Source organism: Cnephaeus nilssonii, assembly GCF_951640355.1.
Source record: "Cnephaeus nilssonii genome assembly, chromosome: 22".
Taxonomy (NCBI): Eukaryota; Metazoa; Chordata; class Mammalia; order Chiroptera; family Vespertilionidae; genus Cnephaeus; species Cnephaeus nilssonii.
In genome coordinates this window covers 13,703,900-13,716,983 of record NC_137093.1, presented here as the reverse complement: position 1 = coordinate 13,716,983, position 13,084 = coordinate 13,703,900, and the positions used below count along the sequence as shown (strand labels likewise).

The following is a 13,084-nucleotide window of genomic DNA, read 5'->3' as shown; positions in this document are numbered from 1 at the left end:
AAAAGTAAAGTGGCTCATGGGGAGCAGAAGCCACTTGTGGCCAGAGCTCCTCCCAGGGGATGCCAGGGCAAGGTGCGCATAGAGACCACAGAGGAGGGGTCTGAGCACCGCGGCACACTTTCAGGCATTTACTCAGATTGGAGAGTAAACTGCTTCCTATCTCCCTCCTAGGGATGTTCACAGACAGGTGGTTGTGGTAAAAGAAGAATCTCTACACTCCATCCTGGCAGGTAATCGGCGGTGGGCTGCCCCTGGTGCCCTGATGAGGGAGGGGGACAGGGCAGCTCAAGTCCCAGGCTCCACTCAGCCTAGACAGAGAGCCAGAGCCAGTCTCTTGGCTCAGCCCAAGGTACTCAGTGTGACAAGGGGTCACAGTTATTTTGCAGGGAAGTGCACCCTCTCTGGGGCACATTTCATTGGCTCCCTGTGTGGTGACAAAGAACCTGTGGGTGGTGGTGAAAACAGCACTCTCAGGGAAGAGACTCCTAGTTGCTGAGTCAGCATTAAGGCACCTGTTTCTGGGACTGGGCGCCATGTTCAGATTCTCCTCGGTGCATGTGTAAGCACTTGCTGATCAGAACACACTCAGAATCCATTCTTATGGTGTCTCCCTAGGAAGTGATATGACGGTGTCGCAGATCTTGCTTACACAGCATGGAATCCCAGTGATGAACCTGTCCGATGGAAAGGCCTACTGCTTTAATCCGTCACTTTCTGCATGGTAAGCAAGCCACCCTTCCCTGGCCCAGCCCCAGAGGAGAGTGTCCGTCTCAGCTGGTAACAGGTCATGTGGTGCTTGCTCCTCAGACCTGCCTGGCTTGGCTTCTCCTGAGAGTTGGGCCCTGGAGTAGAGGTCACATGACAGCTTGGTGTGCTCTCTGCTGGAGGAGACAGAACTCAAACGCACCTGTATAGGCCCTACTGTCCCTGTGAGAGGCTGGAGGCCCACAGCCGCTCTGCTCTCAGAGCCCGTGTGTAGGGGTGCTTTGCTTTGTCTGCATTGTTCTCTGAGGTCACTTTGTTTGGAATAGGCATTTGAAAATTTTTATGGTTGCAAATATACACTGAGTGGCCAGATTATTATGATCTCTGAACTCATAATAATCTGGCCACTCAGTGTACTTCTCTTGAGTACCTTATTTATTTGATATCAAAGATACTATAAATTTTGCACCTGATCAGTTTTTCCCTTTGCACTGGCTGATAGAAAGCTCAGGGCAAATAGGTGGTTGATCTCCAGCCAAAGTCTAGAATACTTTTGGTACCCATTTGAGATACAAATACACTGAGTGGCCAGATTATTATGCATTCAGAGATAATAATAATCTGGCCACTCAGTGTATATTTCCAGCCTGGCTTCCTTAGCCATCATCAGCATCGGTGAGTCAGCTTCACAATACCTTCACCCAGCACATAGCGGTTTTTGAAGTCCAGTAGCAATTTTGACTTTGTAAATTAGTACGGTTGCACCGTCAGCACATGTGATGGTCTGTACCTTTCCTCCACCCATTTGGAATTGGGAGCCCATTTTTATATTTGTAAAATCCCTTTCTACATCAGAGATCTCAACCCCAACATGTAAACTGTGTGCATTGTATACCAGCCACTCTGAGAACTTCTTCTGCCGGCACTTTTTGGTCCCTCAGACCCAAGTTCTTCTGGCACTTTGCTGTTCAGAGTTGCCAGGCACAAATTTATCCCATACTGAGATCTCTTTCCTGAGTTAAAAAAAAAAAAAAAAAACTCCACGCTGCCTGCTCTTCCACATTGCAAGATGTTGTGTATTACATGAGATTACTGTTATAATGGAAACAAGCCAGGTATTTAAGAAGGAAAATGTTGACCCTTTGTATTTTGGGCATGTTTACAAAGGCACCTGGCTGTTTTTAAAGTGCGTAAAGAAGGTTTTCACAAAGATGTGAAGGGTGTGGAGAAGGTAAAGAGCTGACTGCCTCGGATGCTGTGGAAGCACACGAAGGCTGGATGCTGGCATTCCTCGAAGCTTCGAAGGTCTAGACCACTTCACACATAGGCCTCCTGGCCCCAGAAGCCTTGTCAGTGACCTTCACTGTCTTTAATGTTCCCTTGTAATGAAAGCTGTCTGTGAGAGACCTGTGGTGAGAATGCAATGACCCTCAGCCTTCGCTGGTGTTCTGGTCATGTGGTGCTTGCTCCTCGGCAGCCTCACTACCAGCCTACCCTTCTGGACCTCCTGGTTTTTCTGAGCTCAGCTCCTGCCTTTGCCTCCCCAGGAACCTGGTTTCTGACAAGCAAGACTCCCTGGCCCAGTGTGCGGACTTCAGGAGCAGCCTGCCTCCCCAGGACGCCATGCTGTGCTCGGGACCCTTAGCCATAGTCCAGGGCCGTGCCTCCACGTAGGTGACGGAGTGCCAGGAGAGGTGACTGGGTTGTGCAAGTACAGTCCCACCCAGGCCAGCTCTCTGATTGCTGTCCCCTGTGCTCAGCTGCTGCTCAGCACAGGCAGACTGTAGGCGCCAAGAGTTTGGGGCCCACATCAGATGATTTCTCAGGGTGCTGGATGCAAACCCTGTTATTTCAGGGCCCAGATGCAGCTTGAGGTGCCACGGGTCATGGGCACTCATGTATTTTGGTTGGGGGTCTGTCACCTCAGGGATCTAAATGAGAGGTACAGAGTGGGGTACACCTGGGGTGCCAGAGCATCCAGGAAGTCTGCAGCTGGGACATGGGGATGGGTGGGCCAGTGTGGAGACTGACATCTGCCCCCCTGCTGGCTTCTTGCTGGTGCCCTGGGGTGCATGGTGGCAGCCTCCTGCCCACACAGTACTCACTACCTCATGATGTGTTTCTGCAGTTCAGGGAGGCAGGCGGCCCGCCTCTTCTCCGTGCCTCACGTGGTGCAGCAGGAGACTACCCTGGCCTACCTAGAAAACCAGGTGGCAGCAGCCCTCACCCTGCAGTCCAGCCATGAGTATCGCCATTGGCTCCTCCTCTACGCGCGGTACCTTGTGAACGAAGGTGAGGTCCCTGGTGGTTCCTCCATTCCCCTGGGCCCAGCTCAATCCCTGTCCCAACACAACCCTTCTAAAAGCCTGTGAGTTAGGGCAGAGGTACAGTGGCCTAGGGCTCCCTACATTCTTTTCTCTCAGTCTGCCATGGTCATCCAAGAGGCCCTAGCCTTCAGTTCCCTGTCAACATGATGGACCCTCAGCCTCCCCACCCCCACCTCCTAGCCTGAGCTATGATCAGGCTAGCTCAGCAGGCATCCATCCCATTACAGGCTCCCAGCCCCTGAATGGAGTGTTCCCTGAGGGCCAGCAAGATTGGCAGCAGGCGAGGGTGAGGGCAGAGGATATGTAGAAAGACATGCAAATGTGATGCTCAGACTTCTGTTCTTCCCTCACACCCTTGGAGCATCAGTGGTCAGTGACCCCAGGGAGGGTGTCTTGTAGCATCCAATGAGCTTGCGCTCCTCTTCCTTTTCTGAGCCCCCACATGCCCTGGAAGGGCTGTCCTGCTGTCCAACACCTCCCCTTGTCCCTCCAGCCTAGCTTTCCCTGCCAGGGCTCTCAGCACCTGCATCTCCTTCCCAGCATACGCCCACCCACACTTGCCCTGTTGTTCGGCAGAAAGCAAGGTGTGTTACAGGAAGTGACCGTCCTGTTCTTAGGGTGACCTCCCAAAGCCTCTCATCCTCTCTGCTAGGCAAGCATGGAGTCTGCCTCACCAGTCTTCCTTCTGCTTGAGCATGGCCTCCAGAGATGTGGCCTGGGAACGCCCTCCCTAAGTTCTCCCTGTGTCACCATGCAGGTTACTGAGCAGCCTCCCCCACAGCCTCTCCTGGCCTTGCTTTGCTTTTGACATCACCCTCTCCATTTTGTGTATGATTTAGAGGTTAAAGTGAAGTATAGAAAAGACAGGGGAAATAAGGTCAAACCCCTACAAATGTTACTCCCAGAACTTGTATGTTATGTTTCCTCTGATGCAACTACATGTTCTATACACCTTGCAATCCTATATAATAAAAGGGTAATATGCAAACTGACCAAACAACAGAACGACCGGTCGCTATGATGTGCACTGACCACAAGGGGGCAGACGCTCAATGCAGGAGCTGCCCCTGGTGATCAGTGCACTCCCACAAGGGGAGCACCACTCGGCCACAAGCTGGCTGATGGCTGGCTAGTGAGCACAGCGGCAGTGGTTGGAGCCTCTCCCAACTCCGCGACAGCACTAAGGATGTCCCTGAGGGCCCCCGGACTGCTAAAAGGCACAGGCTGGGCTGAGGGGACCCCCCCCCCTCAGTGCACAAATGTCATGCACCAGGCCTCTAGTGTGTGTGTATATATGTATATATATATATATATATATCTGAGGACAAGCATGACTGACCAACTCGAAGCCCCTCTCCCTTCCCCAGCAGACTCCAGTAATGAGTTTGATCTTTATTCTCCAGTCTGTGTAGTCACTGGCATTTCTAAATATTCAGTCGCAAGCCCCTCCCCCCTTTTCTGGGATGCTCCTCACACCCCATTCTGCTGAGGAAACACCTCCTCTGGCTCCTCCGGTTTCCTTCATCCTGGCTGTTGATCAGGACTCGCCCTGATGCCCTGAAGAAAGCCACTGCCTCCTCTGGGGCCTGCACCCATTTGTGAAATCACTTCTGCCGCTTGCTCCTCTTTATCTTTCACGTGTCTGTTCCAGTGTCCATACATAAGTCACCTCCTCTCTTTATCCCTTGCTTCCTAACTGTAAAAGGAGAACTCAGGTTTTAACAGGAGACCCCTTTCCTTGAAATTCCTCAGATTCCAGCTTCATCCTCTTATTTCCACTCTCATCTTTGGGTGATTTCATCCGTTTCCTGTGGCTTCAGCTGCCCCCAGTGCCTACAGACTCCAGACCTGCCTCTAGCATTTCTGGCATACCACTTGGCTGTGCCCATAACCCTTGACTTGATAGGCCCATGCCTGCTTCTCCTGTCTCTGCTTAGTCACCACCTCCTCAATCTAAACTCATCCCCTCGCCATCTCTTACCTCCTGACCCTGCTGATCTCCTCTCACACTGGCTGCCAAGATGTCTTCTCTCAAACAAATCTGACTAACCCTCTCCCCTCCTTCTACAGTTTCCCATAACCTTGGGGGTTTCATCCCAAAACTGGCCACATCTCATTTTTTCTCATTGGCCCAGCACACAGAGGGGCCACTGCATGCATTGTCAAGGGAGTAGGTGAGTGAGTGAGAATCTGTCATTATGAGTCTCAGTGCCCCAAACTGAGAGGCATGCAGGAGGCATTTTGCCCATCATAGGCAACACAATAAGCCTTTGTTCAGTCTGTTTTGATATACCCAACAACTTAGCATATTCTTGATTTTTTATTTCTTTTTGTAATGTGTTCCTATTTCTGTTTTGTTTTGTTTTGTTTTTGTTCTTTTCTTTTTTTTTTCTGTAATTAGGGTTTGAATACCGACTCCGAGAAATATGCAAGGACTTACTGGGTCCGGTTCACTACTCCACTGGAAGCCAGTGGGAGTCAACGGTAGTGGTAGGTGCTTCTTTCATTCTTGCCACAAGAATTCTCTTGAAAAGTGAAGGTGGAAATTTAAAAAGTAAGCCAAAGTGCTTTGAAATTCTTCCTCATTAGATGTCTATAGCACAATGCCTTGGGTCCCAGCGTAAGTGAGCAGGTGAGATGCCTGCACTGCACAATCTAGCAAGAGCTGGGCCCTCAGCATGAGGCCTCAGTGGGGATTCAGCCATGCACTTGTGCTGAGGAAAGCTGCCTGCACAGGGCTGTGGGTTTGTTCAGTAATGAAGATGAAAGATCCTTCCCTGCCCTCATGGAGATTGCAGTCTGGTAGGGAGGCAGATATAAGCCAGTAAGCAATTTAGTCAACAAGATAGCTTTAGACTATGGATTATGCTTAGAAGGAAATAGCAAATCAGTAAGACAAGCATGCCTGGGAAAGAGTGACCAAGGAAGACCTCAGAAGAGGACTTTGAGGATGAACCAGCTCTGCAGAGCCCTAGGGAGAGTTTCCTGGTGGAGGTGGTAGTACATGCAAAGAGGGCTTGGTACATCGAGGCCACTGTGACTGGGACATAATAGGCAGAAGAGAGGGTTATATGAGATTAGGCAAAAGAGGTGAGGAGGAAGTAGATCATGGAAAGCTTATAAAGATCCAGAATTTCAGTCTAGGCAGTGGAAGTTATTGAAGGATTTCACACAGATGTGATATAAACTGACATAGAAGACCAGTCAGCAGAGGTGATATGACCTGACATAGACCAATCAGCAGAGATGATGTGACCTGATATAGAAGACCAGTCAGCAGAGGTGATGTGAACTAACATAGAAAACTGGTCAGGCCAGACAGCGTGGCTCAGTGGTTGAGCATTGACCTATGAACCAGGAGGTCACAGTTCACACATGCCCGGGTTGTAGGCTTCATCCCCAATGTGGGGTGTGCAGGAGGCAGCCAATCAGTGGTTCTCTCTCATCATTGATGTTTCTCTCTCCCTCCGTCCCTCTCCCTCTCCCTCTCCCTCTCCCTCTCCCTCTCCTCCTCCATCTCCCTCCCCCTTCTTCTCTGAAATCAATAAAAATGTGTTTTTTAAAAAAAGAAAATTGGTCAGGGTTTGTTGGGTTTTTTCCCAAAAAAGTTCCGGCAATAGATGCAGGTGACTTGGATCAATGTGATGGCTATCGAGAGGGGAAAGAAAACAGATTCAATATGTATTTTGGAGGCAGAACAAAAAAAGACTTGGTGTTTTTGGGTGGTTCGATATGGAGTAGGTGAGGAAAAGAGAATAATGAACGTGTGGTCAGCTCAAGGTTCTTTTGGCTAGTGTATTGATTGAATTGGAAAAGGAGCAGGTTGGTGAGGAATGGGAGAAGTTGTGGGTCCAAAATTTAGCTTCAGTGCTTCATTCAGTCACTGAGCAAAGACTGATGGAGCACCTTCTCTGGCCAGGCATAGTCTAGGCACAGGGCAGGCAGCAGTGACTAAGGCTGACCCGGGCCCCGCCTTTATGGATCTTCATTCTTGTGGAGAGAGGCACATTCAAAACAAGTGACAAGTACATATAAAGTGTTGGGTGGGGATGGGTGCCATGGAAAAAATATATATAGGACAGGGGGTAGGGAATACTGGCAGGATGCAATTTTATATTGGGTGATCAAGGAAGACCTAATTGACTGAGCAGAGACCAGAAAAGGTGAGAGAGGAAGCCCCAACAGATATTTGGAGAAAGAATATCCAGACAGGGAACAGCAAGTATAAAGGCCCTGAGGTTGGGGTTGGGCATCTTGCAGCATAAAAGGAACAGCTGAGCAGAGTGGCCGTGGGAGAGTCAGTCTTACAAGGTTCTGAAGACCTTGGTGTATACTTGGCCTCCTCTACTTTTTATTCCCTTTTTTAAAAAATATGTTTTTTATTGATTTCAGAGAGGAGGGGAGAGGGAGAGATAAAAAACCAATAATAAGAAAGAACCATCAATCGGCTGCCTCCTGCATGCCCCCCACTGGGGATTGAGCCCACAACCCGGGCATGTGCCCTTGATTGGATTTGAACCTGGGACCTTTCAGTCCACAGGCCAACACTCTACTCACTGAGCCAAACCAGCTAGGGCTCCCTTTTTATTTTGTTACAATAGATCTTAATTTGGTTGGCTAATAAAATCTTAGAGCTTTGAATGTATTATGCTGTGCCACAGACTTTTAGTATCCACTGTTGTTGCTAAAAACTACCAGGAATCTGATTTCCATTGTTTTGTAAATTCTTTTGGGATTGACCCTTTCTTGGTGTTTTGAAGTTTCACAAAGCTCTAAGTCTATGTCTTTCATTCATTCTGTGTCTTTTCCTAGGTTCTCTTTGATTATATTCCATTTTCCCCATCATGAGAAATATAATATCCTCTTTTTGGAATCTGTTATATTATTTTTGTAGTTTCAGTTCTCCCCATATTTTCAATTTAGTCTTATCTACTTGAGCATAGTTCTACTTTGAGGAGCCCTTGTAGATCTGTTTCTATTTCCTATAAATATTTCTGCTAGTCCTCATTTATATTGTCTTATCTCCTTAAATGCCTGGTTGGTTTTGACTGTCTGCTAGACATGGTATTTGAATAATTATTTATAGAAATGTTTTGAAGCCTCAGGAATGTTACCTTCTTCAACAGACCACTTTTATTTCTGCTACCAGCTTTTGGCCCTAGCCCTACAAGGCTCCCTCAACCAATTCAGGGATTGAAGTCTTCTGGGCTACCTGGGGACTCAAAGCTGGGTACTAACTAGTGCATGGACTGGTTCACTACCAGTCTACCCTTATTCTAGAGTGCATTTCTTTGGAGACTAGCACAAAGGAAAGGGACCCCACTTTTCATGAGTCCTATGCCCCTGCTTTGGTCCCCCTAAACCCTCAAGTCTAGTAGACGCTCTGTTCAGCCTCTTCCTCATCAATAAGTGTTCCCAAGCCCTAGCCAGTTTGGCTCAGTGGATAGAATGTTGGCCTGCAGACTGAAGGGTCCCAGGTTTGATTCCCGCTCGGTGCACATGCCCGGGTTGTGGGCTCGATCCCCAATGTGGGGCATGCAGTCAATCAATGATTCTTTCTCATCATTGATGTTTCTCTCTCTATCTCCCGCTCCCTTCCTCTCTGAAATCAAGAAAAATAAAATAAAATAAAATAAGTGTTCCCAAGGCAAAGGTGTTTCTCTCTGGATTTCTACCTTCTCCACACTCCAGCTCAATCCTTCCTCGCTAGCACTTGAGCTCTCTGAGGTCTGTTTCCCTTTGTCCAGCTTTGTCCCCTTTCTCAGTTGGAAGGGCTTTTCTGAATTCCCTATAAGAACACCTCACCTCTAGGCAGCCTGATGGGCCATCTGCAGAGGTGGGAGACGGGTAGGCCAGTGCCCAACCAACCACTCCTGTAGGGCTTCACTCTGGGAGCCTTAGGGTGAAATGTCAGCAAGAGCTCTACGTAACAGTTCTTTGTCTCAGCCCGAAGGTAAGCATTCTAGGCTAGTGTGGTGCAGGCAGAAGGGAGCACAGACAGGCCACTAATTCATGGCCATGCACTCTCCCTGCCTCCTCCTCCCTGCTGGTTGTTTTTGCTATCTCTAAGTAGGATACCTTATTAGGGATTTGCCCAGGAGAGTCTGTGGCTTCCTTCCTAGGAAGCACTTGTCAGTGTGGTCCCACTTGCTTTTCCTGTAAACTGCTTAAAATAGCTGGTCTGCTCATAGTGCGTGAGCAAATCCATGACAAAATTTCTAGAAATTGCTTTGTAGGAATTCTTATATATTAGGGAAATGACTCTGTGATATGAGCTGCTAGTATGCCTCCAAAGATCCAGGCTTCTTTCCCTCAAGGATCATGACTCAGTGTGCATAGGAGGGAGGTGGAAACAGAGGGTTGAGGCACTAAGCAGCCATCCTTCAGGTACCTGAGCTCTGTGCTCAGCACTGTCTCTTCAGCCAGGGCCTACTATTGGAAGCCTCCCTCTGCAAAGGTCTTTATTGTAGGACCTGTGTCATTGGCCAGAGGGAGGGTGATGAGCTGTTTCCAGGCTGCTGCCTGAAACAGGGAGGAGCATCACCTATTACTGAGCCCAAGGAAGGAGATGATACTTGATAGCTGTTGGTATTGAAACTAGCCTTCGGGCCAGAAGGTAGATCCTCTTGTAGCTTGCCCCTGGTGCCATAGACCAGCTGAAATTTTTACTTTGCTAATAACAGTTTGCTTGATACCCTTTCATGTTTTTTTTTAATAGAGTTTTTCGTTAAAAACATTTTTTTGGTGTTTTTTTCGTGTGTGTGTAGTTTTTTTAATTTCTTGGTAATTTTTTTTTTAATTGATTTCAGAGAGGAAGAGATAGAAACATTAATGATGAGAGAGAATCGTCAATCAGCTGCCTCCTGAACAACCCACACTGGGGATCGAGCCCTCAACCCAGACATGTGCCCTGACCAGGAATCGAACCTTGACTTCCTGGTTCATAGGTTGAAGCTCAACCACAAAGCCACACCAGCCGAGCCCATACTTGTTTGTTAGAGACCAGAGAATAAAATTTCAGGCTTTGCAAATCCATATGATAGCTTACAACTACTCAACCCTGCCGTTGTAACATAATAGGTAAACAAATAGGTAGGTATGTCTGCATTTTAATAAAATTATTCACTAAATAGGTAGGATGGATTTGGCCCAAGCCAACTCACAATCTACATGAGACTTATTCTGTTGAGGTTAGCTTTTAGAGCAATTGTTCATATTTCCGTGTGTGCCAAAGAAGAATTTGTGTTCTCTAGTTCTGAGTGCCTTGATGTCCTAATGGTCATGTTTACTAAATGTTTGGTTTGAATTACCTGAATCTGCAGGTTTTTGCCTTTCTGACACATCCCTAATGGAATGTGTATTAAAAGCTCCTTGTAAGCTTGGTTTTGTCCCTCTCTCCTGACTTTCTCTTTCTCCAATGATGTTTTTGTTTCAAAGTCTACGTACTTTGATCATTGTGAAACACACACTTTTTTTTATTTACTAATATAATCTTTCTCCATCTTTAACTTTTAACATTTCTATCCATGTTTTATGTGGTTTTTGCCAACATCATGTGTCTGGCTTCTGTTTAATCTGACAGGCTGAGGTTTTCTTAATCACAAATTGAAATCATTTACATTTGTTGTTTACTTTTTTTTTTGAAGACCAACATAAACTTCAGCAAGAGGTTGATCACATTACTTTTCATATCTCTTTTAGCATCATCTCTATTTATTTCTTCTTTTTTTTAGTACTTTCTAGAACATTTTCAGGGTGGATCTTTATTGTGGTAAACATTCTGAGATCTTACAAGCCTAAGAATATTTTTTATTACATCCTCTTATGTGAATAACAGTTTGGCTGGATGAAAAAGTAGATTATGAGTTTTTTCCCAGTATATTTAAAATACTACTTTATTGTGCCTCTTGGTATCTCTTCCTTTGTAGGTGATATGCTCTTGTTTTTTAGAACTTTTCAGAATTTTTTTGTGTTTGATATCCATAGATTCTGTATATTTCATTCTAATGTATCTAAAATACCTTTTTTTTTTTCATATCTTCATCAGCACTCAATGAAGCCTTTCAACCTAAGGCAGTTCCTTTTTCTTTAATTATGTGAAATCTATCCATATTATTTCTTCAAATATTTCCTTCTCTCTTTTGTGTCTCTCTCCTGTGGGTCTCATGTAGATGTTGGGACCATTTCCTACTTCATCTGCCCTTACTTTATCGTCCAGCCTCTTCTCTTACATTTCCCCTCGGCATGCCTCCCTGCTCGAGCACTGCTGCTCCTCCATCTGACCCACTTGACTCGGTCTTCAGCCGGGTCCATTCTGCTAATTCCATCTCCTTTACCCACTGTATTGCTCAAACTGAATGCCTACACTTTGTCCTTTTCTGTAATTCTGTGTGTTGTTACCATGCTGGTTTAACATTTGGACCTTCTCTTCTAATGGTCAGTATTGTTGGTTAGTGGTTTCCCCTTTGCAGTGGAGACCCTGCCTGGCAGTGCATGTTGCAAAGGGGTCCAGGCAGATCTTGGTGCCAGTGCACCCAGGCATGGAGGAGGTGTGGGCAAGAGCCAAGGGCAGACCTCCCCCCAGGACTGTAAAACTCCCAGGTGCCACCTCACCCCTGGGCTTGACCTCAGACCCCTGGAGAGCATTGCATGAGGGGGCAGCCCCCCTCAGGTGGCCATCTACCTGTCCCTCTACCCTGATATTCTACTTTCATCCTACTCTGGAAGGCCAAGCTACTGTGGTCACTGAACAGTTGAAGGCTAGTGGTGACTGTGCCAGCAGACTTAGGGGGCACAGACCTACCCTGGTTTTCTCTGCAGTATCCTTGCCCTGTGTCCTTCCCCTGCACCCTGCCACCCACCCCACACGCCCCAGGTCAGCCTTTCAGCTCTCCCAGGGCTTCTTAGCGTGCAGAGAACTTTTTCTCATCCATCTCTGGTTTCTCCAAGGGGTGCCTAGGGGTCAGATGGGCAGGCACAAGGGTCTCTGTTAGGCCAGGAAACCACCCACAGTCTAGTTCTCCCCACTGACACTTGTACTGAGCCGTCATTTCTGTGCCCACAGGGTCTGCGGAAGAGGGAGCTACTGAAGGAACTGCTGCCGGTCATCGGGCAGAACCTCCGCTTCCAGCGTCTCTTCACCGAATGTCAGGAACAGCTCGACATCCTAAGGGACAAGTAGCCTGCCCACATCTGCCCCAGCTACAGCCAGGGCAGGGCCAGCTCTCACCTTGTCGGGCTATCGTAGGACAAGGAGACACTGGCAGGAGGTGGGCTGTCCTGCACCAGCACCAGCCCAGGTCCCTGGGTAGACTTCCCCTGTGTCCGGGGTCTGTTGCTGCTCCTGTGGAAGGGGGCGGCTCTGCTGGCAACTCGCCCCTCTCTCCAGGACCCCCACGCGGAGCAGGGGCTGGGGCTCTGCCCTGCTGCCCTGGGATCAGCGAGGCACGCCCAGACCGACCGTCTGCAGCACGGTCCAGAGGTGGACACTAGCCCTGCCACTGCAGGTGCCGTGCTGCGTCAGCTATGACGAATGAGCCATTTGTGAAGAGAGCCCTGAAATGTATTAGTCTATTATGCAGTCAGGAGACTGACCCGAGACCTATGTAAAAGGAAAGACTATTCCAACACAAAGACTATTTTTGTACTAGAATTTGCTAACTTGTAATACAGAATTTTCCTTTTGGCCAATAATCAGGATTTCCCTATAAGTCACTTGGACATTGGTTACTTGTAGGAAAAAATTTAAACTCTAATTATGACAGCTACATTGAAAAATAATTGTACTGAAATTAACTTGTCTATCTTCATTTGGTTTTAATTTTTCAATGTTTGTAAAAAGAGACTGTTTGGGGGGGATAGGGCAGAGGGTGGGTGATTTCTTTTGTAAGTGTAAAATAAATGAACACACATTGGATACCAAATCATCCTGATTCCCCCTGCCTCTCCTTCAACTTCCACCTTTCTCCCACAACTGTGGATCCCTCCTGAAATGGAGAATGACAACATCATAGCCAGAAGGGATCTTCGGTGTCATCTGATACCACCACTCC

General features: G+C 47.6%; 1 protein-coding gene across 3 annotated transcripts in view; it reads left to right on the top strand.

Moving 5' to 3' along the window:
* HIRA (histone cell cycle regulator) overlaps positions 1-12,880 on the top strand; it is a 64,100-nt gene extending 51,220 nt beyond the window's left edge. For 2 of the 3 annotated variants that reach the window (XM_079762888.1, XM_079762890.1), the window contains 5 exons: positions 172-230; positions 616-721; positions 2,253-2,375; positions 2,834-2,997; positions 12,097-12,880. In XM_079762888.1, coding sequence (XP_079619014.1) covers positions 172-230; positions 616-721; positions 2,253-2,375; positions 2,834-2,997; positions 12,097-12,524 — 880 coding nt within the window. In that variant the 3' untranslated portion in view covers positions 12,525-12,880. Of the gene's footprint in view, positions 1-171; positions 231-615; positions 722-2,252; positions 2,376-2,833; positions 2,998-5,433; positions 5,523-12,096 lie in introns of all 3 variants that reach the window. The other variant, XM_079762889.1, reaches the window with a different exon arrangement.
* The last annotated feature ends 204 nt before the right edge of the window (positions 12,881-13,084 follow it).